A 24145-nucleotide genomic window follows, 5' to 3' on the forward strand; every position below is an offset into this window, starting at 1 on the left:
AAAAAGAAAAACATAATATATGTACTTTTAAAAAATGTTTCTTTATTTTTTTTTATATATTCTTGAATAGAGATGAACAATGCAATAGCATGTATAACTTAGGGTTATGGTGATGGCGCGACATTGGGACTGATCCGTGGGTTAAAAAATATGGAGATTTTTTTTAGTTAATTTCAGTTACTTTTTTTAATTATTTTGTTTATTTTAAATTTTAGATTTTATATTATAAATTTTTTATTTTAAATTCAAATTATAAATTCTAAAAAAATTGACTAATGTTAGATAATTAAAAATTGATTTACTTTCTTCTGCTTTCTCATTATTGAATTATATATGGATAATTAATTCTCCCGTCCATTTTTTATTTTGTATTTAGTATGATGTCAATATTTTTCTCCTCTTCTTTTTTCTCCAGAGCTAAAAGATTTTTATGGGGTTAACACGGGTCGGTTTGGTTCAAGTTCAAGGTGAAATTAGAATCGAATCGATTAAAATGTAATTAGTTTGGTTTGGTTCGGTTTGAATTTGTATCTTTGTGCACGTATTTGAACCAAACCAAACCGATTAAGAACGGATTGGCTTGGTTCGCGTAATTAGGTATCCGATGACTTTAAAATTTATAAAAGTTTTTATCTTAAAAATTCAACAGGTACAATAAACATGTAACATTAATAAAAATAATCTAAATATGTTAAACACCAAATACATTAAAACTATACTCATTAAAATCAAAACATATTAATAGTGAATAATCTCACTAAAAGCCACTAAAAACTATATATATTTTTATTTTTTTATTTAATTAATATATGATTGGGTTTACGGGTTCGTTCGGATTCCACACGCCAAGAATCGATATCTGAACCAATCACTAACAAAAGTTGTTAGTTTGATTCGGGTTGAACCCGATTATTCGTTGATTCCAAAACCAATTTAATTAGTTCGGTTCGAGTTTAGACAGATAATCGAATACTCCCGTTAACTGTGTTCACCTCTAGATTCTTATTCAAGACAAAAATTAGTTATATACATGATCAAGCGGAGAAATTATAATTCCTTAATAACGAAAGTGAAAGAGCTAACATAGAGGAGAATAATTTATATTCTTAAACAAAATGTTAGGTAATTAGTATTTGAACTAATACTAACTAATTTGGTCTTTGAAGGATTAGAAATTCTAAACTAGGGGATCGAAATAATGAATCTATACTTGTACAATTAAGCTTTTCATTGTTTTATAATTTAAATTTAAATTATTGTTTTATAGTGATAATAAAACTCTCCTTAATAAGTACATCAGGTATAGATTTTTGGGACAACCAATGATAAATATCTAAAAAAATCACATGGACGATAATTTAGTCTTCAAAAAATTATATACCTCAAACCGGTTTCTAAAAAATATATATGATAAATAAATCAAATTTAGTTATCCAATTTATTAAACGATAATGCGTCATAGCATAATTTATATCACGTGCCATTATTTAATTACAAAAATATTATTTATACATTAAATTCAACCACTATATACTTATATATAAATATATATTATTTAATTTATATTTAATATATATTTTATATTTTAATATATATTTTATTATATTAATGACTAATTTTAGTGACTAATTTTAATATATACTTAATATGATTGATTTAACTGACATAAAGACTAATCAAATTCATAATTATATCTTTCATAGACTAATTTAAAGTGTGTAATTTTTTGATAACTAATATAACTTCATGATTTTGACTAATAACTCTACATATATAATAGATAGAAATTTGGAGTGGCAGAAAGGAAATTGTGAATGTAGAATCTAGAGGCAGCTTTTATAAATAAATACATATTCTATTCCTTGCTTCTATATGGAGAATTGGAGATAGATTCTTGATTCTTAGAGCGCATAACAAGTAATATAATAATACAGTATATAAATAATTGAAGATCCATGTCTCAATTAACAAGATTGCATGTTACAATAATGGCATCATCTTTGCAAATCCCTTATGCATTAGGAATATCTTCAAACAACAACAACAAAATCATGAAATTCACACCACCATTATTATTACACATAAAAGCCAGACCCACATTAACAACATTATTAATGGGACAATGCAGGATGAAGAATAATAATAATTATTATGAAAAAGAGAAGTGCTACATTGCATGGTGCATTCACGATGATGGATCAAATAAAGGTTTATTAGATGATGATGATTATGATGAAGATGAAGATCGTTCTCCACGTTCACTAGTGCTACATTTCTATAAGGCCTTGGAAGAAAAAAACATTGAAAGAATGAAGCAATTGCTTTCACCCAAACATTGTTCTTATCATGATTTCCTCTTCTACGGTCCCTATGAAGGAAAACAGGTTTATTTCAACTTTTGCTTTCTCTCTATCTAGTAGTCAAAGTCAAAATAATTAAGTAAGTAATAATGAAATTTGTGACACTAAATTAAATGATATAGAAGTAATATTTTTGCAGAATGTGCTCAACTTTTTGGAGAGTGCCATGGATGCATTGGGTGAAAGTGTTAAAATTAAGCTAGAAATTGTTGATGAGGATCAGAGAAATTATTCTTCAGTCAATGTTTACTGGCACCTAGGTATGTATTTAACTCCATACACAGCATATTAAGAGATAAATGATTTACCACTTAAGCTAATACCTTAGTTGCGACAGAAATTATAATTAATTAAATAGAGAGAATTCTTTAATTTATTGAGTCAAAATACAAAAATAAAAAAAAATTCTATAGAAATTCTTAAGATTTTTTGTCAACTCCAACCATCATTTTTTATTTTTTCATCTCTAAATTCAATTAAACATATAACCTTGGTTTCTTTTTATATTTTTGGTTAATACTTGGGTTAATTTTTTGTGAGAATACTTGGGTTTGTTTCGTAGTTCCATTTAATAATATCTCGATATACAAGAGAAAACAGCCCAATATTTAACATATATTCTTTTTTGGGAAGAGTTCTCCATTTTGTTTATGTCAAATGTTCAATATGCATTTTGAGTTTGACTGGTTATGAAAATTTAAAAACTGAAAATTCGATCTCACTGAAAAACGGCTTATCAATGAGATACAAGATCAAATAAAAACAAAAAAGGCAAAAAAAAGAAAAAAAAAAGAGAAGGTCTATATATATTGATTAGATCCATAATTTGTTTTCTAGTCAATGAAATTCTGTTAATGATTAAAAAAAAATATTTATGTATAGGGACTCTTAGTGTTATTTTCTCCTGCTATATTAAAATGGTCCACTATCCATTAATTTGTCATAGGAATAGAGTATAAAACTCGATAAAATGATATTTGAGAAAAACAAAAATCATATGTGGTTAAAGAATATTTCCCCCATGCATTTCTGTGCAGAGTGGCAAGGGAAGAAGATACCCTTCACAAGTGGATTCAGAATCTTTACGTTTGAAGAAGTTGAAGGAAGATTGTTTATTAGGTAGTACTATTTCTCCATTAAAGTTAGATTTTTTAGTAATTTTGTATAAATTTTTAACAAACTACTTGTTTTAGAATTTAATTTTGATGCACAGTCAATATAAAATAATTTTACACGTGTATTTAGTTACTTAACATCACATGAATAAAAATAATTATTTTTTATATTAATTACGTGAATAATCATATAAAAAAATAGATATGATTACACAATTGTATAAAATATTTTGCACGTATCAAAATTAAACTCTATGTTTTATTAATAAAATTTTATTTTCATTGCAGCCAGATAACCGGCTTGGAGGAACTTCCTTTAAAACCTGGGGACCTAGTACTGGTATGCATGTACAGAAATGCTTGGTGTATATTAAAATTAGTCGTTAAATTAATTATTGTTTATTTAAATATATTAAATATATTATTTATATATTGATTTAAATTTTTTAACTGATTAATGATTAAAAATTGATATATGAATCGATTATTTGGGCGCTGATCATATCTCTGTATGTGTAGAAATTGATAAAGTCAATCCGTACGGTCTTTGATAATTATCCACTAATTGGGGAAGGTATATATGTCCCATAATAATTAAATAATTAATTATTAGCTGGCGTGACATATATTTGTAACTAAACCAAATTTTAATTTGGTGTGTTTGGAACAGGAATTCTTGACTCCCATGCCTCACAAGATAGTAGGAATACCCAACAGAGAAAGGATCCTTTTGATATTTTTGGACAGAAGAATTGAAATGTTTGAGTATCTCCAATGGCTTCCCACAAATTAAAGTGAATGAAGGACGTGCAGTTATGTATTATTTATTTGCTACTTATAAAATTTGATGAGTCAATATCAAATAATTAATGACTGGTGGATTTGTATTTTATGCCAGCCACAAGAAATAGACTTGGCATTGGTGGATTTCATCTATGTTGTTGTAAAGAGTTTTTCAATATCAACCTAATTACGAGGAATGGTCAAATTCATCCTTAAAAAATTATTTATTTTTTAAATTAATTTAAAAAAAATTAATCGAATTTGTTCTTCAAAAATTTTAATTTAATTTAGTTCTTTTGTTTTTTTTTTAGTTGACCATATTAAAATTTATTAATGTGATACATTAACTGATACTACAACACACATAGAAATTTTAATTGATTATTAGTATAATAAGTTTATAAAATTAGATCAAATAAAAACTTAACTGAAAGGAGAACTTGAGGCATTGGGATTCCTCAATTTGAAATTAATTGATCTAATTCCATAAATTTATTATGTTAGTCGCAACTATTAGGTGTATGTTGTGATGTCACTCACTTAACGTATCATGTCAACAAATTTTAATGCCATTAGCAATGGAAATGACAGAAAAACTAAAATGATGACTAACTTAAAATATTTGAAGAACAAATTTAATTAAAAAAATTGTTTGATGACTTATTTAAAGAATAAGTAATTTTTAGAGACTAATTTGACTATTTACTCCCCATTAGTAATTCAATTAATTTATCCATACAAGTATGTTATTTTTAGAATAGATGACAAAGTTTTAAATAAGAAAAAACAGTTGAATGTGATGGACGTAGCACATACATTAATAATGATATGTAGTGAGTGGTAGGAGAGAAAAATAGCAATAATGTGACGCTAGGGGAAGGTTGATATCAAAGAGAGGTGATTCCGTTTGTGAATTCCCTGAAAAGAATAGAGAAAGTGATGGAAGATAGTTAGAAGGAGATGGGGTAGTCTTTAGTTTTATAATCTAACCACAAACATACATTCATTATATATATCTGGCCATAACCATATCCAATGTTGGTGTGCGTCACATCCACGTGCTATGATGCTAACTCATGCATCACATTACACACTATCGTACCGTACCGTCTCATCGCCTTCAATCATATATCATAATTTGATTATAAGTCTTTAATATGGTTAATTGTGAACTAACAAATATTAGATTCCGGATGAAAATTGTTCCTATCTCTTCATATCTGCTCTAGTCCAGCTAAACAATCTGTGTAAAACGAGTATCAATTCTAAAATATATAATTTATTATATGTGATCTGATTTGAAGAGCGCATTAGTAGCTAGCTCCACACTTACGAGAGGGTTCCGCGTATTAATCTTCTACTAGACAAATGACCATGCCACCGAGGGCCGTAATAATTTGATTTATACCCTAAACTACTTATAAATATAAAATACCTCTTCACATAATATTTTTAATCGAGTTAATACTCAAAATCGTCCCTGAAAGATATTCAATTTCCATCTTGGTTCTCAAAAGATAAAATTAATCGAAATCGTCCCCGAAAAATACACGACTTGGTCACGTTAGTCTTTCCGTCAGTTGGATGATGACGTGGTGGGTTGATGCCACGTGTCATGAGATGATTGGTTGACGTATTAGGTCAGTGACACGTGGGACGCCAGGTGTCAGTCAATGACAGTGTCACTTGACATGTAAAAAAGTTATTTTTTAATCAAAATAGTTCTTGAAAGTTCAGACGTAAGTCATTTTCATTTCTAAAATTTTAAAAATTAATCAAATTAGTCCTTATATAATTTTTTTATTTTTTCTTGATAATATTAAATTTGAAATATTTTTTGATACTACTAATTTTAATAAAAATGTAATTGACAAACAAAAAAATTGTAATTGTATCTTTTCTTCTTAAAAATTTTGTCAATAAAATTATCTCTCTCCTTTAATTCTTCTCAAAATCTCTCTTATTCTTTTCTATTCTAAAACATTTTTCTTACATTATCACATTTTTCTGGAGTATATATACTCAAAATTGAAATGTATGTATTTGTTAACCTAAAGAAAGTTATATGCTCAAAATCAAAGTTTATGTATTAAAAGAAAAATTATATAATCTATCCCAAACATATGAAACACACAAAAATTTATGTATTAAAAGAAAAATTATATAATCTATCTCAAACATATAAAACACACAAAAATTTATCATGATAGATTATATGTGTGTTTCATATGTTTCATATGATAAATTACATAAATTTTTGTGTGTTTCATATGTTTGAGATAGAATATATAATTTTTTTTAATATATAAATTTTGATTTTGAGTATATAACTTTGTTTAGGTTAATAAATACATACATTTCAATTTTGAGTATATATATATTCTAGTAAAATGTGATAATGTAAGAAAAAGGTTTTAGAAAAGAATAAGAGAGATTTTGAAAAGAATTAAAGGAGAGAGATAATTTTATTGACAAAATTTTTAAGAAGAAAAGATACCATTACTAATTTTTTGTTTGTCAGTTACATTTCTATTAAAATTAGTAGTATCAGAAAATATTTCAAATTTAATATTATCAAAAAAAATTAAAAAAATTATATAAGGACTAATCTGATTATTTTTTAAAATTTTAGGGATGAAAATGACTTACGTCTGAATTTTTAAGGACTATTTTGATTAAAAATAACTTTTTTACATCTCAAGTGACACGTAGCACGTGGCGTGCCACGTGTCACTGATCTGACACGTCAACCAATTATCTCGCGACACGTGACATCAACCCACCACGTCATCATCCAACTGACGGAAGGACTAACGCGACCAAATCGTGTATTTTTCGGAAGCGATTTCGATTAATTTTATCTTTCGAAGACTAAAATAGAGATCAGAATATATTTCAGAGATGATTTTGAATATTAACTCATTTTTAATCTAAGTGATTTATACCCTATTTATAAACGTGTTGATTTTGTTATTAGTCTCTTGTAAGTACTTAATATAATTGTCATTCACATGCAGAGACTCTGGACCACTCTCACTCCAAGTTCATTTCTAGAGTAACACTTCAAAACAAAAATATAAGAAAAAAAATAATAAATAGACCTTTGACCTTTTAATTAGTAAACATTTAAGTTTTTAAAAAATTTAAAAGGATTTTGTTAGATAGATAATATTTTTTGTAAATAATGTGAATAATAGGTTTTAAAATTGACCCAATAAAGTAAAAACACACTACACCCTAAATTACTCACCTAAATTTTAATATTAGGATAATCATCTGCATACTTAGTGAATTGAACATCCAATATATCCATTGTTCACATTGTTTAATATTTTCATTGTCTACCTATACTTTTTCAATTAAAAAATATATTTAAGTTTCTAATCTTTTTAAAATTTAGATACATTCATTTATACTGTTCACTTGAGTTTATCATACCAAACCTTAAAAATTAACTATGATGACTCTCATTAACATATATATATATATATATATATATATATATATATATATATATATATATATATATATATATATATATATATATATATACAAAAAAGTTAGAGAAGACATAAATAAAAGATTGTAATAATAATTGAATTGTTAGACTGTTTTTTAAGAATATTAATAGTATTTTTAATTAGGTTAAAATTTACATACAGTTATCTTCATATAAAATTATTAGTTAAAAATTATTAAATAAAAATAATTATTATTTAATAACTCTTAATTATTAAATTCACATAAAAATAATTACAAATAGAATTTTTACCTTCCAATAAAAGTCGAATGCCATATTTCCTTGATTGTTTACATGTACATGAAAACCCATAAGATGATAGTCATAGATACATTATTGTTGAGGATGGACGCACCTCCGTCCCTTGTTTAGGACTTTAGTATATATGTTACTTGGGGTTACCCTTGAGACCCTATCTTTGATGGTGGTGCACACAACCATCACATGGAAGTTAATTTGTGCTTCAAAATCTTATAGTTTAATTTGAGTGTACACTTCATCAGTTTTACTGAAATCACTCACACGTTCATATATAAAATTTGATTAAGTTGAGATTGTGAGATTGAACGCCAAAAGTCACAATCAAGTAGTTATGTACTACTCTCAAGTAAGATATGCTTTATTTATGACTATACACACTTTTACATTTACTGCCACATGGTTGGTTCAAGACTTTAAGCGCAGATTCACTTAATGAAATGAATACGTGATTAAATTGACCATACTCTATAGTCTACTGTGTTACGGAATGTTTAGCTATCTATATAGGAACCTTTTTTTTTTCTTTTGTATACATACCCCTCGAGTATTCTCTCAATAACGAATTCTAATACAACATTAACGGCATTCTCAAAATTCAAGTACTAATTAACTATAGACAAGGTTATATGATATGAGTAAGCCACTTGGCTTTATTTTTGTTTTTTCTCTTTAGCAACCTGTGTATGTGAATCCGTGATGCACCTTTTTTTGGGACTAAAAATTAAGGGTTTAAGTTATCGAATCGGACCGAAAAATACCGCAAAATCAAACCAAAAATTATAACAACTGACTAAAAATCGAAAAAAATTGGTTTTTTTTTTTTCGAATCAAACCAATCGGTTCGGTTCGATTTTCGATTGGTTTGATAATAACCGAACCGAAAAAGATTCTGCCTGGGGATTCTTTTTACTGATTTATTCTTACTGATTTAACCTAGGAATAAAATCCTAAACACTGAATACCCTCACAGTCTCACTCTCTTTTCCTTTCACTCGCACGGCACAGTCACCCACTCACCTTCAGTGCTCACTCCTTACACAGACACGAGATACCCACTTACCCACAGGCCACAGCTCACTTCTATCTTTCATTCTTCCTCCTCCATGCGGCCATGCCTGAGAGAATGAGAGCCTGAGAGAGCCTGAGAGCCAGAGAGCGTCGTCCATTCATCTCCGTCGCAGGCTTGCAGGCGTAGCAAAGAGCAACGCCATCGTGTAGCCAGCAGCATCGTCCAGTTCGCGTCCTCGTGCAGTCCTGAGTCCATGCCGTCGTCCAGTCATAAGTTGTTGGAACAAACCCTAAGTCGTGGCAAAAAAACCCTAAGCGGAGCAGCACTCCAGTCACCGATCAGCATTCTGGTCGCCGAACCCTCTCCTGCAAAAAGTACCTGAACAATGTTTTCTTCGGAGGTTAGAATCTGATTTTCAAATTTTTATAATTGATTAAAGACACATATATTAGTTAAATTCACAAATCATTATATTGCCATAGTATATCAAATTTAATTTGCCTCTGATTGTTGTTGCTAGTCTCTTCTTAATTAATAAGATGAGTTTGATTTTTAATTTTTATCTCTGAGAACTATTACTGGTTTGTGCTTAATTAGGAAGACAAGTTTGATTAAAATTATTGTCTCTAATTGTTGTTGCTAGTTTGTGCTTAATTAGAAAGATGAGTTTGATTGAAATTTTTTCTACAGAATTTTTATTGTTGTTGCTTAATTATTATTCTTGCTTTTTATCTTGTTTATCAAACCCTGGTCTCTGTTTTATCCAATAAAAAATTAACAATTTTCTTAGTTTCTACTAAACAGCTTTAATTATTTGGTTAATTTGTTCGCTAACATGGTGTCTAAGTGGTTATAGGAGTTCATATTTATTGCTCCTATTTTTTACAAAGAGTGTGTCTGGTAGTTTGCTTGTGACTTCTTCTCAATATTTTCATAAGTTTTGTAAGATCTTGCGAGTGTTCAAGACTTCTTGTGGTAGTCGAAATCCATTACTTGGGAGTATGACTGAGAGGATGAAGCTTAAGTATAACAAGTACTGTGGTAACATAAAAAATATCAATATGATGATTTTTGTTGCTGTGGTTCTTGATCCTAGATACAAGTTGAAGTTTGTGAATTTTAGCTTTGAAAAGTTATATGATAAGGATGATGCTCTGATTTTTTGGGTGCAAAAGTGAAAGATATATTCTCCAAGATGTTTGAATGTTATGTGAATGCAAATAATGGGGGTAGATCTTTTACTTCAGCAACAATGGATGGTGCATCAGATGTAAGAGTACCTGATGGCGATATGACTGGTGATTTTTTCAAGGAGGTGCATTTTTATGAGATCATCAACAAGAATAAGGTGGATTTGTATTTGATGGATGGTTTAGAGAAGCCTCGTGATCAAAGTACTTTTGACATATTGAATTGGTGGAAGGTAAATTTTAGCAAGTATCCTATCTTATCCCAAATAGCTAGAGATGTCTTAGCAATGCCGGTCTCGACTGTTGCTTCAGAATCAGCTTTTAGCATTGGTGCAAGAGTGTTTAACAACTATAGGAGTTCTTTAACTCCAAAGACAGTTGAGGCATTGATATGCACACAAAATTGGCTTCGTGCTTCTCCAATGACAACTGATTTTGAGGAGCTTATTGAAGAGTTTGAGAAACTTGAATTAGGTATGCAAAAAAGAAATTTGTAGTTCCTTTCATGGTTTATGTTTATAATTTATAATCTATATTATGTTCATAATCTATATTTTTTTGTTTTATTTTTGTAGAAATTGCACCAACCGGAGAAGATGATGATGAGTCTGGTATGGATTCAGATTAAGCATGGTGGCTGTTTGGATTTTATTTGTTTTAAAGTGACTATTTCGGTTTAAAGTGTGTTTATTTTTGTTGTTTTGCTAGACATTTTTAATTGTCTTTGTTTTATGTTTAATTAGGTTGAATTTGTATTGAATTTGGATGTGATATACTCTTGTTATTCTAGTTTATTGAAGGTTTTAAACTTCATTTTATGGTAATTTAAATTCTGATTATTAGGTGTAAAAAAATCGAAAAAACCGACTGAACCAAACTGCTATTGGTTCAATTCGATTCGGTTCGGTTGTTTAAACAACAGCCAACCGAATGATTGGTATCATTGTAGAACCGATCAGGTTGGTTCGATTGGTTTTTGGTCCAAAACCAAACCGATTACACCCCTACTAAAAAGGCATACATGTATGAAACATATTTATTTATTCTTTTTTGGACTGAAAAGAAAAAGACAAGTAAGGATTTAACTATGGACATAATTCTGATGTCAAACTTCAAATTATTTGAGTAAAATTTTACTTCAGTCTTTATCCATTTCATGTGGTCTCTAACTACTATTTCTGTCAGATTTTTTATTTCCTCCGTTAATATTTTCATTCAGAATTAACGAATTTTACTTACGTAAACTGTTAAGTCAACACGTGTCAGACAACAATTTAAAAGAACAAATCACCTCCTGTACAATCAGCAAAACGTTATTATTTTGGAGAGTTCAAGAACACTTTACTTCTTTTTCTTCCTTTTATTGTTCAATTATAACTCAATGCCATACCTCTTTTCTCCTCTCCTTCTCTTCACGAACCAGATCACTACCAAACCAACTCTCTTTCCTCTCCGTCTCTTCTTCACCATTTTCAACCACCATCATTACCAACATCCACGGCACCACCATTCTCTGTTCTCACTGCACAACTCTACTACCATCTCCTCCTTCTTCTTATTCTTCTTCTTCAATTGAGTAATTTTATCTGTTTAAATATTTAAATTTAATTTATGATATGCTCTTATGAGTTGTCTTTTTTTGAATTTTGATGATTGAATATAAATATCTACTTAAAGTATCAATTTTTATGTGAAAGAGTGATTTGGTGATTATAGAGTGTGTCAGTATTTTAATTGGTGTATGGATAATATTTGCAGTCAACTAATTGTTGGTCCATAAAAATTTACTGTCTTTGTTTAATGTAAAATTTTCTGTTTGGAATGCGAATTTAGAATTTAGTGTAAAGCTAAATAGAGACAGAGGCGAGCTAGATATGAAGGATTGTGTTTGTGAGGATAAGGAGAAGAAAAAAGAAGAGAGGGTAGCTGTGGTGACACTGTGGTTGTCAGCAATGAACAGAGAAGTAAAGAAAGAGATATAACTTTGTGATTTTGGTTTGGTTAAAAGAAGAATCATCATGGTAGTGAAACGATGCAGCGAAAACAGAGAATGATAGTGGATGATGATGATGGTGGTCGAAAATGGTGGAGAGGAGAAGGAGATAATGCAGAGAATGGTGGTGGATGTTGATGATGATAGTGACAAAAAATAGTGGATAGGAGAAGGAGAGAAGGAAGTTGGTCTAGTGGTGTTATGGTTCGTGAAGAGGAAGAGAAGAGAAAAGAGAAGAAGAAAATCGAGGAGCAATTTGTCCCTTTAAATTGTTGCTTGACACATGTTAATTTAACAATTTACGTAAGTAAGATCCATTAGTTCTGAACGGAGACATTAACAGAGGGCGGAAGGTTTGACGTAGTTAGTGGTTAGGGGCCACAGTGTCATTTTCTAATTGATAAGGGGCAAAATAGAGTTCCTAAATTGGTTAAGGACTGCGGTGGGATTTTACTCTAGAAATTTTAAATATAATAAAAAAATGGACAGTAAGTGGAATTAATATTCAATTTGATCTCTGAATTTACACGCGAACCTCAATTTAGTTCTTACAGTTTCAATTGCCTCTTTAGTCTCCAAACTTTGTAAACATGACTCATATTAGTCCCTGAATTATTTTGCGGCACAAAAACGTTAATAAAGTGCTGATATGGACAACCAAATGTCATGCTAGAACTTGTAAAACAATGCCGTTTTGATTTTGACACTCAAATAGCACAAAAACGACACCAAATCACTTGCTTTGGAAGGAAAAATTTCAATAAACACCACTTATGATATTTTTTGGACTATTTGAGTCTCAAAACAAAAATGATGACGTTTTACAGAATTCAACGTGTCATTTCAATGTTCTGTTAAGGTGTGTGCGTAAAAAATTATCTCACAGACTAACATGAGTTATATTCACATTTGGAGACTAAATAAAGACAAATAAAATTATCTCCAACTTTATTTTGGATTTAAAATCGTCCCCAACGTTTCATTTGATATTAAAATTGTCATTTTTAATAAATTTTTAATTTTATTACTAAATTATCCTTAATATAAAACATTATAAAAAAAAAGGAAAGAACGCGAGGAAAGGGGGAGAAAGGAAGAGGGGGAAGGGGGAAGGGAAGATGAGGGGAAAGAAAAAGAGGGGGAAGGGGGGACGACGCCGACGAAGTTTGGAGCCGCGGTCACCGTCGGGAATCAGAACCAGAGGGAGAGAGAGGAGTCGCGAGGGAGAGGGGAGACGCGAGCCAGGGAGAGAGCTTGCCATCACGCTTCGCTACTGCCGCCGCTACTACTGACCTTGCTGCCACTTTGCGTCCTTGCCGATTCTGCTTCTGCTTCTCTTTGGATTTGGCTTCTACTTCGGCTTTTGCTTTCAATTCGGCTTCTGCTTTTGTTTCGGGTCTGCTTCTACTTCTAATTTTGATTTGTTATTTTTTTATTTTATTGTTGTTGTGTGTTTATTTTATTGTTGAATTTGATGTTGTTATTTCTGAATTTGAATAATGTGTTATTATTGGTATTGAATATTGTGTTCTTGAATCTGATTATTGATATTTTCTAAGAGTAAGGAAGGTGGTGATGGTGGTAAAGGTGGTGGTGGTGGACTGGAGGGTATTTTTATCCGTAAAAAGTTAAAAGAACGATGTTAATATCAAATTAAGCGTTGAGGACAATTTTAAATCCAAAATAATCTTGGAGATGAATTTGATTACTTATCCCTTTATTTATTTATAGTTGACAGAAAAAAAAAAATCAAATATGGTTATTACAGCAGCTAAAGTAGAGCTTTATTGTATATATGGGTCCGTTACATGAACTTTAATTTCCTTCTTGGTTGGTATCAAAATAAGTAACTTAGAAGTAATCTCTGTCCTTATGAAATAATAGGAAGAAGAATACATGATATATATCCGGAAAATGAGATCTATAGACTCTAATTAATTAATTGATGACGAGGAGGAGAAGACTTCCATGGTGGAAAGATCAAAAGAACTCCAATTATTAGTGTTCCAAGAAGCGTCATCACTTACTAAATTCATAGAAGATGGCATCATCAATAACTCATCATCATCATCATGATGCTCATTCATCAATGGCACCATGGAGAATTCCATCTCCTGCATCTGCATCATTGATGGTGGTGGTAGTGGTGGTTGCCATGTAGCAACACCATCATCATGTTGGACCACATCATCAAATCCATCCAACTCGATCCCACTCATCAGACTCAGTTCTTGTTCAAACGAAGAAGGTTCCACGTCAGCACATAGAACTCCGAAATCATTGTTCTTCTTCGGCTGCACAACTACTGCATCGTTCTCGGTCTCACCGCTGGAGGAAGACGAACCGCCATGATCCTCACTTATTGGAGCTTGGTTCAAGAAGTTGGCAAACACAACCGCCATGTCTATGTCACGTGATGATGATGGTTGATGAGCATCAGCAGATGACGATGAGTAGTCTTCTCCCTGAAGGCGGTGTTGCGTTTGGTTTCTGGCGGACTTGGAACGGCGGTTCTTGCGGCATCCACCGCCGACGGGGACATTGCGGAGGGAGCCGCCTTTAGTCCAGTATCGGCGGCAGGCCTTACAGAAGTAGCGAGGCTGAGAGAGGCTGTAGTTGTTGTAGTAACAGAATTTGGTGTTGGTTGAAGCGCAGCGGGGGCAGTTAGGGGCTACCTCTATGGTAGGTTTCCAGCTTGGTGGCATAGGCATAGGGATATGGTTATGCAGCATGATATGGTGATCTACACTTGATGGCAACATTTAATGGATGACTTGAGAGTTGAGAGTGAGAAGAGAGAAAGCAGAGAGAGCAGAGAGCATGTATGTGTGTATTTGTGTGTCGAGAGGAACTATAACGTGGGCGGTTGAGAAATCGTTAACATTAAGGAAGGGTGTGTGCAACTGCATCATATCTGCACTTTCATAGCCGCCTCCCCCGTCTCTATATATATCATTCCCTCACGTGCTCTACCTTCTTAAGTCAAACCAATTTGATAGTCCAAAACTATTAGACGAGCCAACTAAATTATTATATAACAATTTTTACAATTGATTTAGTTAATTATTAATTAATTTATATTATTTGTCAGCTCATTTATTCGCTTAAGTAAATGTCGAGAGTTCAAATTTTACTGTATACATTCAATAATTTATTAGTCAGTAACTAATCCTTAAATACGATAAACTTATTTTTCCTTATCGAATTAAGAAAGAGGTAAACAACCAAATTTAAATATGTGCACAGTAATATAAAGCATTGGCCACATATATTAAAATTAGAGATGAGAAAATTTAGGAGATTAGCATTTTTATTAAAATTTGACTAACACTTGACTAGTAAAAAAAATGAAAAAATTTATATTATTAGATAAAATTTCACACTACTAAAAATATTAATAATAACTGATTAATAATTACAAATTACGAAATTTGTTGATATTTAATACTAGAGATATCTTATTGCATCTAAAGGGTTGGTCCATTATTCAAAAGTATATGAAATTAAAGATCCATTCCTCTCTCCTTTATTATTCAAAGATCCATCTATATCTAGCTACTTAAGTCATTATAACTAGTCTTGGTCTTAAATACCCTATTCTTTAAGAAGATTTCATTTCCTTAAGAAGTAAATACTTAGTATTTTAAGGAGAAATTAAAGGTGGGATTTGAGTCTCTAATGAAAAGTCGGCAAGAATGTATGAGTATGAAACAATACTGTGTATTGGATTTAGTGTGGACGGTACTTTAATTTGGTTTATGCAGGAAGCTTCACATACATATGCAGTTGCCAGTTATACACATCATATGGCACCATCATCACGTGCATTACAGGGTTACGTGGCACATATCTTTCCATCATTTTCAAATTCTATAATCATCCTTAATCCACAATTGACCATTCACATATCACCACATTTACATGCCTAATTTTTTATTATAAATTACTCATCTTGCTCAATTCCTCTCTTAATATATTATTAGTGTGAACTTGTGTTCACTTTAAAATTATTCATAATTCATATCAATTGCAAAAATACATACCGTGACCAGAATTTTAAATACATTAATAATTAAATTACTTACAGAGAATTCAATCAAATTCCAATAATACTTTTCAATTTCTCAGATATTATTTTATCCCACAATAATTAAAAAAAACTTTTTATTAAGACCGGTGATGATGATGACCATTATTGCTAATTAACCTATCATATGAATATAATATATATACATTGTGGTGCTCTAATTTATATGAAAAGTTTTTAGATGATTAAAAAATATTAATATTCTAATCATTTTAGTCATAGATAAAAAAACTAAAGATGAATAATACTTGATTCTTCATTTGTTTTTTTTTTCTTTTTTATAGATGATTATTTTGACTATTAAAAAACTTTCAAACATTAAAGAAATTTTAGAGAAAAATCAAATAAAAAAATACCTGATAAAAAAATCTCACATATAATTATTTTTATATAAAATTAATAATAAATAACTATTAAATAATAATTTAGTCAAATCTATTAAATTATATGACAATTTTTACTATCAAATTTATATAAAAATAGCTGCACATCAATTTTTACCTAAAAAAGTGAACACATATCAAACTCAAAATTTTAATATATCGAATTAATTAATATCTTATCTTATAAACTCTTGGCATCTTAATGTTTTTTCAATGCGAGATTAAGTGTATGTTTGGACCTCGTTATTTTGTTAAAAAAAGATCTTTTTTTAATGAAAAAAGATTTTTTTTTATTTTTTAATGTATTTGGCAAATTTCTAGTAGTAAAAGTAAAAGTACTAGTAAAATAAAAAAGATCTTTTTTGAGAAGCTGTAATTGACATCTTTTTTTAAAAGATCTTTTTTCCTAAAAAAAAAGATGTTTTTCATGTAATAAATAAACAAAAAAGTACTTTTATATTGTTATACCCAAACATAATTGATAGATAAAAAAATTGTTTTACATGAGATATCCGAACATAAAATTACTTTTACTCCTCTATAAGATTTTTTAAAAAAAAATAACTCAAAAAAAAAATCTTTTCTTAAAAACTCACCCAAACAAGTCCTAACACTTCATACTCTTTATCCTTACTACCTAACAGTAGAAACAGCAATTTGAAGCTAATTAAGGTTAGAAGGAGTTGGTAATTAATTAGAATTGATGATGAAAAGGAACAGTATAAATTAAATGAGAGAGTATGGGGCAGCTAAGGGTTGCAATCATAGGTGTGGGGATTCGATCCAAAAAGGAACATTCGAATCACGTGGGGGTTTAACGTTGCTTTCACGAAAGATGCCAACGTACGTATTCGTAGTTAGAGGATCACTGGCTTCCACGTCTCTAACTCCTTATTATTCATTATTTCCAATAATAATTAATATGTCAATATATGAAATTGCTTGCATGTATGTCATAATTCACTATAGCTTATTAGGTAGGTAGAATTAAGCAGTAATAAGCGTTACGTTGTTGGTGCAATCATATGCAGATATCTATATATGCGGAATGTGCATGCATAAAACTAAGAGATTAATTAAATTAAAGAGAGGGCTTGATCCATGCATCGGTTATAAGATGATGGGCCATGTGATGCTTGCGGGTCTCTGTTAGTTACGTTGATCAATACTATTGACCTTATTCCTAAAATCATGATCAGAGATTCAAGAACGAGTAGAAATAAAGCCATCATAATTATTGTATACTTGATTATTAGATCATACAGCAATGTATATTGAAAAAACATTCACACTATCGTTTATTATTGCCTCCATTCTCCAATATTTCCTTTTGGTCCAACTATTCTTTGGAGAGTATGGGGTGAAAAAAGAAAAAAAGAAAAAAGTTTCCTACCTAATCAACTAAAAAATTCAATTTTGACGTATCTTTTGCAATATGATCCAATTTGGTAGGATGTGTTAGGAATATAATAATTTATATATATATATATATATATATATATATATATTAAGAATTTAAGTTTTTAGGACAAATAATCATATGTTATAGTATAAAATTTTGCATAATTTAACAAAGATTTTGAGTTTGATTCTTGTTAATATATGAAAAATACAAAAGCTTCAACAATAGAACGAGATTAGGATAGTTACATTTAATGAAAAAAATATTGGTGGTTCTTAAGAAGATTTTAACCTGAAACATGTATATATGCTGGATGCAAGACAGTGAGAAATTAAAAAATCGTTGACCCAATAATCTAAACAACACAGTCAACACTCATAATAATAATGTGAAGTCCACTAATAATATCACAATTACTAATGAAAACTAGTTGCAGAGTTGAATTTTAATATTATAATTTATAAGCACCAAGTTGGTAGTTTAAAAAAGAGAGAGATGATTGGTTAAGTGACCAACTTTGACCAAACAAATTAAACCAAGTGGATATTTTATCACCGAGGCAAGTTACAACTGAGACTCAGATTGTCATAGAATGTTGAGTTGCATCTGTTCGTTCTGCAGCCGCATCGAGTGAATATTATAATTGATACTCCTATAACCTGACTAGTAAATTATCCATTAGGCCAATTTAAATTAGTTTTCATATTTATTATTATTATTATTTAAACAGTTATGTTATTAGAATATAATTAGGATCAATTAGGATCAATTAGCATATCTAGATATTTATTATAAGATATTACGTTTTTATTATTACGATTCTTTTAGCACCTATAAATACTCTTCTATATTGTATTATTTTAGACAATTTGAATAGACTTAATAATACACAAATTCTTTCTCCGTCTGCACATGTTTTATCAATTTATGCAGTTTTTTCTCTTTCTTTCGTTGTTTTAAATAAGAGACTAAATAGGAGAAAGGATTTGTGTATTATTGACTGTATTCAAATTGTCTACTCAAGTTGTCTATTCAAGCTGTCTATGACGATATAATATAGAAGGGTATTTATATATGCTATCAGAATCAATAATAAAGACGTAATATCCTATAATAAATATCCAGATATGCTAATTGATCCTAATTATATTCTAACATCCCCCCTCAAACTCAAGTGACAACTTGAGTTTGAAACTTATTTAAAAATTAATACAACGAAATAAAAAAAATGCATAAACTAATAGAACGGCAGACGGAACTGCCTCTGTCAGAATGAAGCACAGATGGAACTACCGCTGTCGGAAGGAAGCGCAGATGAAACTGCCGCGGATGCAGACAGAACTTGCGAAAGGACAGAACTGGCGAAAAGAAACACAGATGGAACTGCTGCTGTCTGAAGGAACTAGGAACTGTCGCTTGTCGGAAGGAAACGCAGACGAAACTGCCGTTTGTCTGAAGCGCAGATGGAAGGAAGTGCAGACGGAACTGCCAGAAAGAAACGCAAACGAAACTGCCACAAAGAAAAACAGACGAAACGCAGACGGAACTGCCACGAGAAAACACAAACGAAACTTTCACGAGAGAACGCAGACAGAACTGCCGAAAAAGAGAGAAAACTATATGATTTCTTCATAAGAATAGGTAAGCAGCGGATGACAATAGTGTTTGATCATTCGACTCGAAAAAGAACACAAGACAGAGAAAATAGGCTAGGCAGTAAGGTGAAAAAGCTCCAATGAAGGACAAAAGGGAAAGAAAATGGCATAGAAAAAATACAAAAAAAACTACGGTGAGTTCACCACAAGAAAAACAATCTATCCTCTTCAAGAGATTAAACTGAAAAATGATTTGTGTATTATTGAATATATTTAAGTTGTCTACTCAAGTTGTCTATTCAAATTGTCTATGACAATATAATATAGAAAGGTATTTATAAATGCTAAAAACGTAATATCCTATAATAAATATCCAGATATGCTAATTGATCCTAATTATATTCTAACATATGTTATTTATATCAATTTTTTTAATATACATATACATAAGGAAATATATACTTTTTTTTCCTCTTCAAATTTTATCAAAAGCATAAGCCTCTTCCTCCATTACGCATGCAAATTCATTTTTAGTAGAATTTGCACCATAAAAATCTTAGGATTTATGATGTATGATGTACGAACACTGACATGAATATAAGATACATCTACACGCGAATTTTAAAATTTTACATGAAACGGGAACATGCATATATATAAAATATAAAATATTTTTTAGATAAATCGTAATGATATTTTATTGATATTAAAATATAAATTAAAATTTTTAATTATTTTTAATGTCTTATTTTAATTATATCAAGTATTTAAAATATTTTTTAATAAATAATAATATATACTATATCTAAATTTATTTTAAGAATATATGTTAAGAATAAAATTGGACGTTGACACGTGATGATTTTTAAGTGTGTCCAAACGTGTTCGGAGAAGAATTTTTTATTTTTATTAAGACACCGTTGAACATAGCAGACATGCGTATCGGATGAGTGTCGGTGAGTGTTATGTCTAAACTATATCCGATACGCGAATACGGCAACTCAGCGAAGTGTCCTTGCTTCTTATTATTTATCTAGTTAAAAGAGAATAAATCAGCTTGATATAAACAAAATGAACAATACAAGAATCTGTTCTACGATTTGAATTCCAGACGATTCTTTTTTGGTCAGGGTCCAGGCCCACATATGGGCCCAAACTGTCGAAAAACCCGGAGCCCCAACCCAAAGAATATGTATAAAATACACAACATTAGAACTTTCCTTTTGGGTCTGGAGCATTGGAAGCTCTTTATTTTAAGTTTCACTGTATAGTGACTAACCATTGGATCATGATTTGTGGAAAGAGCCCAAGTGGTAGTGGTGATTATATAATCTAATTTGGGCTAGGCCCATTATTTCTTGGGCTAAATGAGGAAGTTGGGCAGGGTAAATGCCTAGGTTGACTATTTAGTTCAAAGGGCCTGAGAGCTCTTTTATGCTTATAGAATATAAGGGGATGAAGTTACCAAAAATAAAAATGTATATAAGGGGATGTAACAACTAATAACCATTACTTGATATCAAAATTGTAGTCAGCAAAATGATAGCAAAAAAAAAAAAAAAAAACCTGGTAACCGTTCCCTATTCAAGAAAAAAAAAAAAATCATTAGCTATTCTTAAAAACCAAAAAAAAAAAAGATTACCTATTCTTCAAAGAATATCATAGCCTATTATTTAAAAACCAATAAAAAAAGAAATCAATACCTATTATTTTACTAGATTAAATCAAACTTAAGTCACTTTTATAGTTACATTGTGAGATAAATAAACGAAATATTTGTGATTGAAGGATGGCAAAAAAAATGTTGAAAGCCCAGAAAATATAACGACAAAAAAAAGGGCCCTCCAATGTTAAGTTAAGTTGTGATAAGAATGTCTGTTTTCCAATTTTCCAGCCTCAATTTAATGCTGAAAGGAGGGGACTCTTGGTTGCTCACACTCTTTGATTTCCTCACAAGTATTAAACCTAATGTGTCCAAATACTTGAGACAAATATTTATCTGTTTTGTGACCCCATTCACCAAAACATCATCCCCACACTTTTTTTTTTTTTGAGGGTGAAAAATAATATAACTATCAAATCTGGATCATTGGGTGCATGATGGCCATATTTAATACTATTATCCTAGAACTACAACATATATATTATTGAAAGATAACATAATACTCCTCACACTGCTAATAATATAACAACATTGATTTTTTAAGTACTAGTTATAATATAAACTTTGTAGTATATCATAAAACAAATTAAATAATGCAATAATTATGGACAAGAAAACTAAAGAGAGTTTGGGCATGTGTCTATTGTTACCTTTTCAGTAGTTCTTAATCATTATGATTGAATTATTGATATCTTTTTTAGTTGAAGTAAAATAAAAGGAGAAAAAACTCTACAATTAACCTTCGTTTTCTTTTATCCATTTTGCAAGAGAGAAACAGCAAGGTAAGTCAATCTTCTAAGGAAGAGGTAAAAAAAAAAAAAAACTTTAAAAGACAATAAAAAATTAATATAAAAATACTTAAAAGTTATTTTATTTTATATTATTTAATTATTACTAGAATAATTAATAATTTAAATACAATAAATGCGTCTTATAAATATTATATGCATGAATTTACAAATATTAATTTAAATAAGATAACTTTTAAATTGTTATCTCCCTAATGTTACCATTAAAAAAATAATAATCAAAACACAACGGTTTGTAATATATAAACACTTTAATTAAAAAATTAACTATCCTAAAGATATATTAAAATTTAATCATAAAAGCACTTATATAATATATATATATATATATTAAAGTTTAAAATACATACTACAAATAAGTTAAATAATATATATATTTTATGATAATTTTTTTGGTTATTCGAAATATCTTTTACATCGACAAGTTAAGGAATAATTGATTGCGGATTTGAGTTTAATTAAGAGTCTCTCATTGGTTAATGGATTGTCACATGCATAAAGTGAGATTTGAATTCTCAATATTTATTTAAGTAGACGAGTAGACGAGTGAACTAATCAACTAATCACTCAACCAACTTAAGTTAATTTTATGATAATTAATTTGATATGGTTAATTTTTAGTATGCTTGTAATATTTGTTGGGTATTTACTGTACAAATTAATTATTCGTTAAGCTGTAGTTGTGGTTAGGGAATCATTTGTCCCCACCTTCTAAATCCGGGGCTAACCCTAGCTATGGGACCCACATGATCCCTAAACAGATACTCATCTTGTTTTCATCCCCAAATCACTCAAGCCATCTCCTTAAGCACTGTACAATTGAAATATCATTTTCTGTCTTCCAATATTTTTTTCTTCCTTATGTCTCCGTTAATTAATTTCTTCTCATTCAAGTACCCTTTTTCCTGTTCCCTAACAATTATTTCCCAATTGATGATCTCACACACCATTAATAATTCACTAGTGATGCTAATTATTATCACATATCAAAATCCTTGACCCACATATGTTCATTCTCTAGTTACATCCCACCATATATAGTGTATGGACCAAAACTAATTACAATTAAATTACCTAAACTAATTTTCAAACAGAGACTATTAGTGACTTGAAGAGTTAGATTTACATTATCAAAATTAGTTGGAATTGGAATTGGAATTGGAAAGGGTCCATGTATTGGAAGAAAGGCATATTTTATTTGCACCTATATTTTTTGTCCCTTAGAAAGGTGACTCACTCACTGGCTGACTTTCATGATAAGAAATAATTTTATCAAATACAATATGATTTTGAGACCTTACCATATTCATATTCTAGTTTGTACCAATTTAAAAATATGTGTTGATTTAATTCATTTGTTTATTAGGTGCATCTCAGATCAAGACTTGGATTCTTATGCCAAGTTAGATGAACCATCATTATGATGCCTTTGGAAATTCCCAGCAACTCCTATCATTTGCACCTAAATAGAACTCCTGTCATTCTCTTTACATCTGATACAGCGATATATAGAACCAGCTTCAGTAACTATGCTATGCTTTCTGTTTTTTATTTATTTATTTTTTGGTAACAATATATTTTATATTTTAAAAGACTATCACTAATTGATTATCCTATTTTTTTTCGAATAAAGTAACAAATAAATTCCTAAAAATTTACACTTTGGACAGATTAGTCCCTAAAAAAAATACTAATAAAGTCCTTCACAATAGCAAATGTGGATACACTACTTTTAAATTAGTTTTTATGATTAGGGTAGAAAGTCTTAATTTAAACTAACTTGTTCACGTTTAATATCTTAGAAGACTTTATTAGTATTTTTCTTAGAGACTAATTTATCCGAAATATAAATCTTTAAGAACTTATTTGTCATTTTATTTTTTTTTTCTCCTTATTTTTTTGGTAGTCTATGTAAAACTACATGCAATTAATTAACTTAGGTTGGTTTAAATAGTACATGTTTATTTTTTCTAAG

The 24145-nt window shown here is 29.9% G+C and overlaps 2 protein-coding genes across 2 annotated transcripts; one reads left to right on the top strand and one right to left on the bottom strand.

The window, feature by feature from the left end:
* The first annotated feature begins 1972 nt into the window (after positions 1–1972).
* Positions 1973–4451, top strand: LOC112708326 (uncharacterized). The gene is made up of 6 exons (XM_025760502.3): positions 1973–2384; positions 2500–2620; positions 3398–3479; positions 3764–3815; positions 3995–4049; positions 4146–4451. The coding sequence occupies exons 1-6, from the start codon at positions 1989–1991 to the stop codon at positions 4229–4231; spliced, it is 792 nt and encodes a 263-aa protein (XP_025616287.1). The 5' UTR covers positions 1973–1988; the 3' UTR covers positions 4232–4451.
* A 9542-nt stretch (positions 4452–13993) lies between these two features.
* On the bottom strand, positions 13994–15181 carry LOC112705962 (uncharacterized). The gene has a single exon (XM_025757009.3). It carries the CDS (start codon positions 14991–14993, stop codon positions 14166–14168), a length of 828 nt encoding a protein of 275 aa, XP_025612794.1. The 5' UTR covers positions 14994–15181; the 3' UTR covers positions 13994–14165.
* Between the last annotated feature and the right edge of the window lie 8964 nt (positions 15182–24145).

This window comes from Arachis hypogaea, chromosome 8 (genome assembly GCF_003086295.3).
Source record: "Arachis hypogaea cultivar Tifrunner chromosome 8, arahy.Tifrunner.gnm2.J5K5, whole genome shotgun sequence".
NCBI classification, from domain to species: Eukaryota; Viridiplantae; Streptophyta; class Magnoliopsida; order Fabales; family Fabaceae; genus Arachis; species Arachis hypogaea.

What these genes read in the sequence shown, in the direction of transcription:
- LOC112708326 (XM_025760502.3), top strand. Translation starts at nt 1,989, where the DNA reads ATGGCATCATCTTTGCAAATCCCTTATGCATTAGGAATATCTTCAAAC. An exon ending in CAATGTTTACTGGCACCTAG is followed by an intron (nt 2,621 to 3,397) that starts GTATGTATTTAA and finishes ATTTCTGTGCAG; the next exon opens with AGTGGCAAGGGAAGAAGATA. An exon ending in GAAGGAAGATTGTTTATTAG is followed by an intron (nt 3,480 to 3,763) that starts GTAGTACTATTT and finishes TTTTCATTGCAG; the next exon opens with CCAGATAACCGGCTTGGAGG.
- LOC112705962 (XM_025757009.3), bottom strand. Translation starts at nt 14,993, where the DNA reads ATGTTGCCATCAAGTGTAGATCACCATATCATGCTGCATAACCATATC.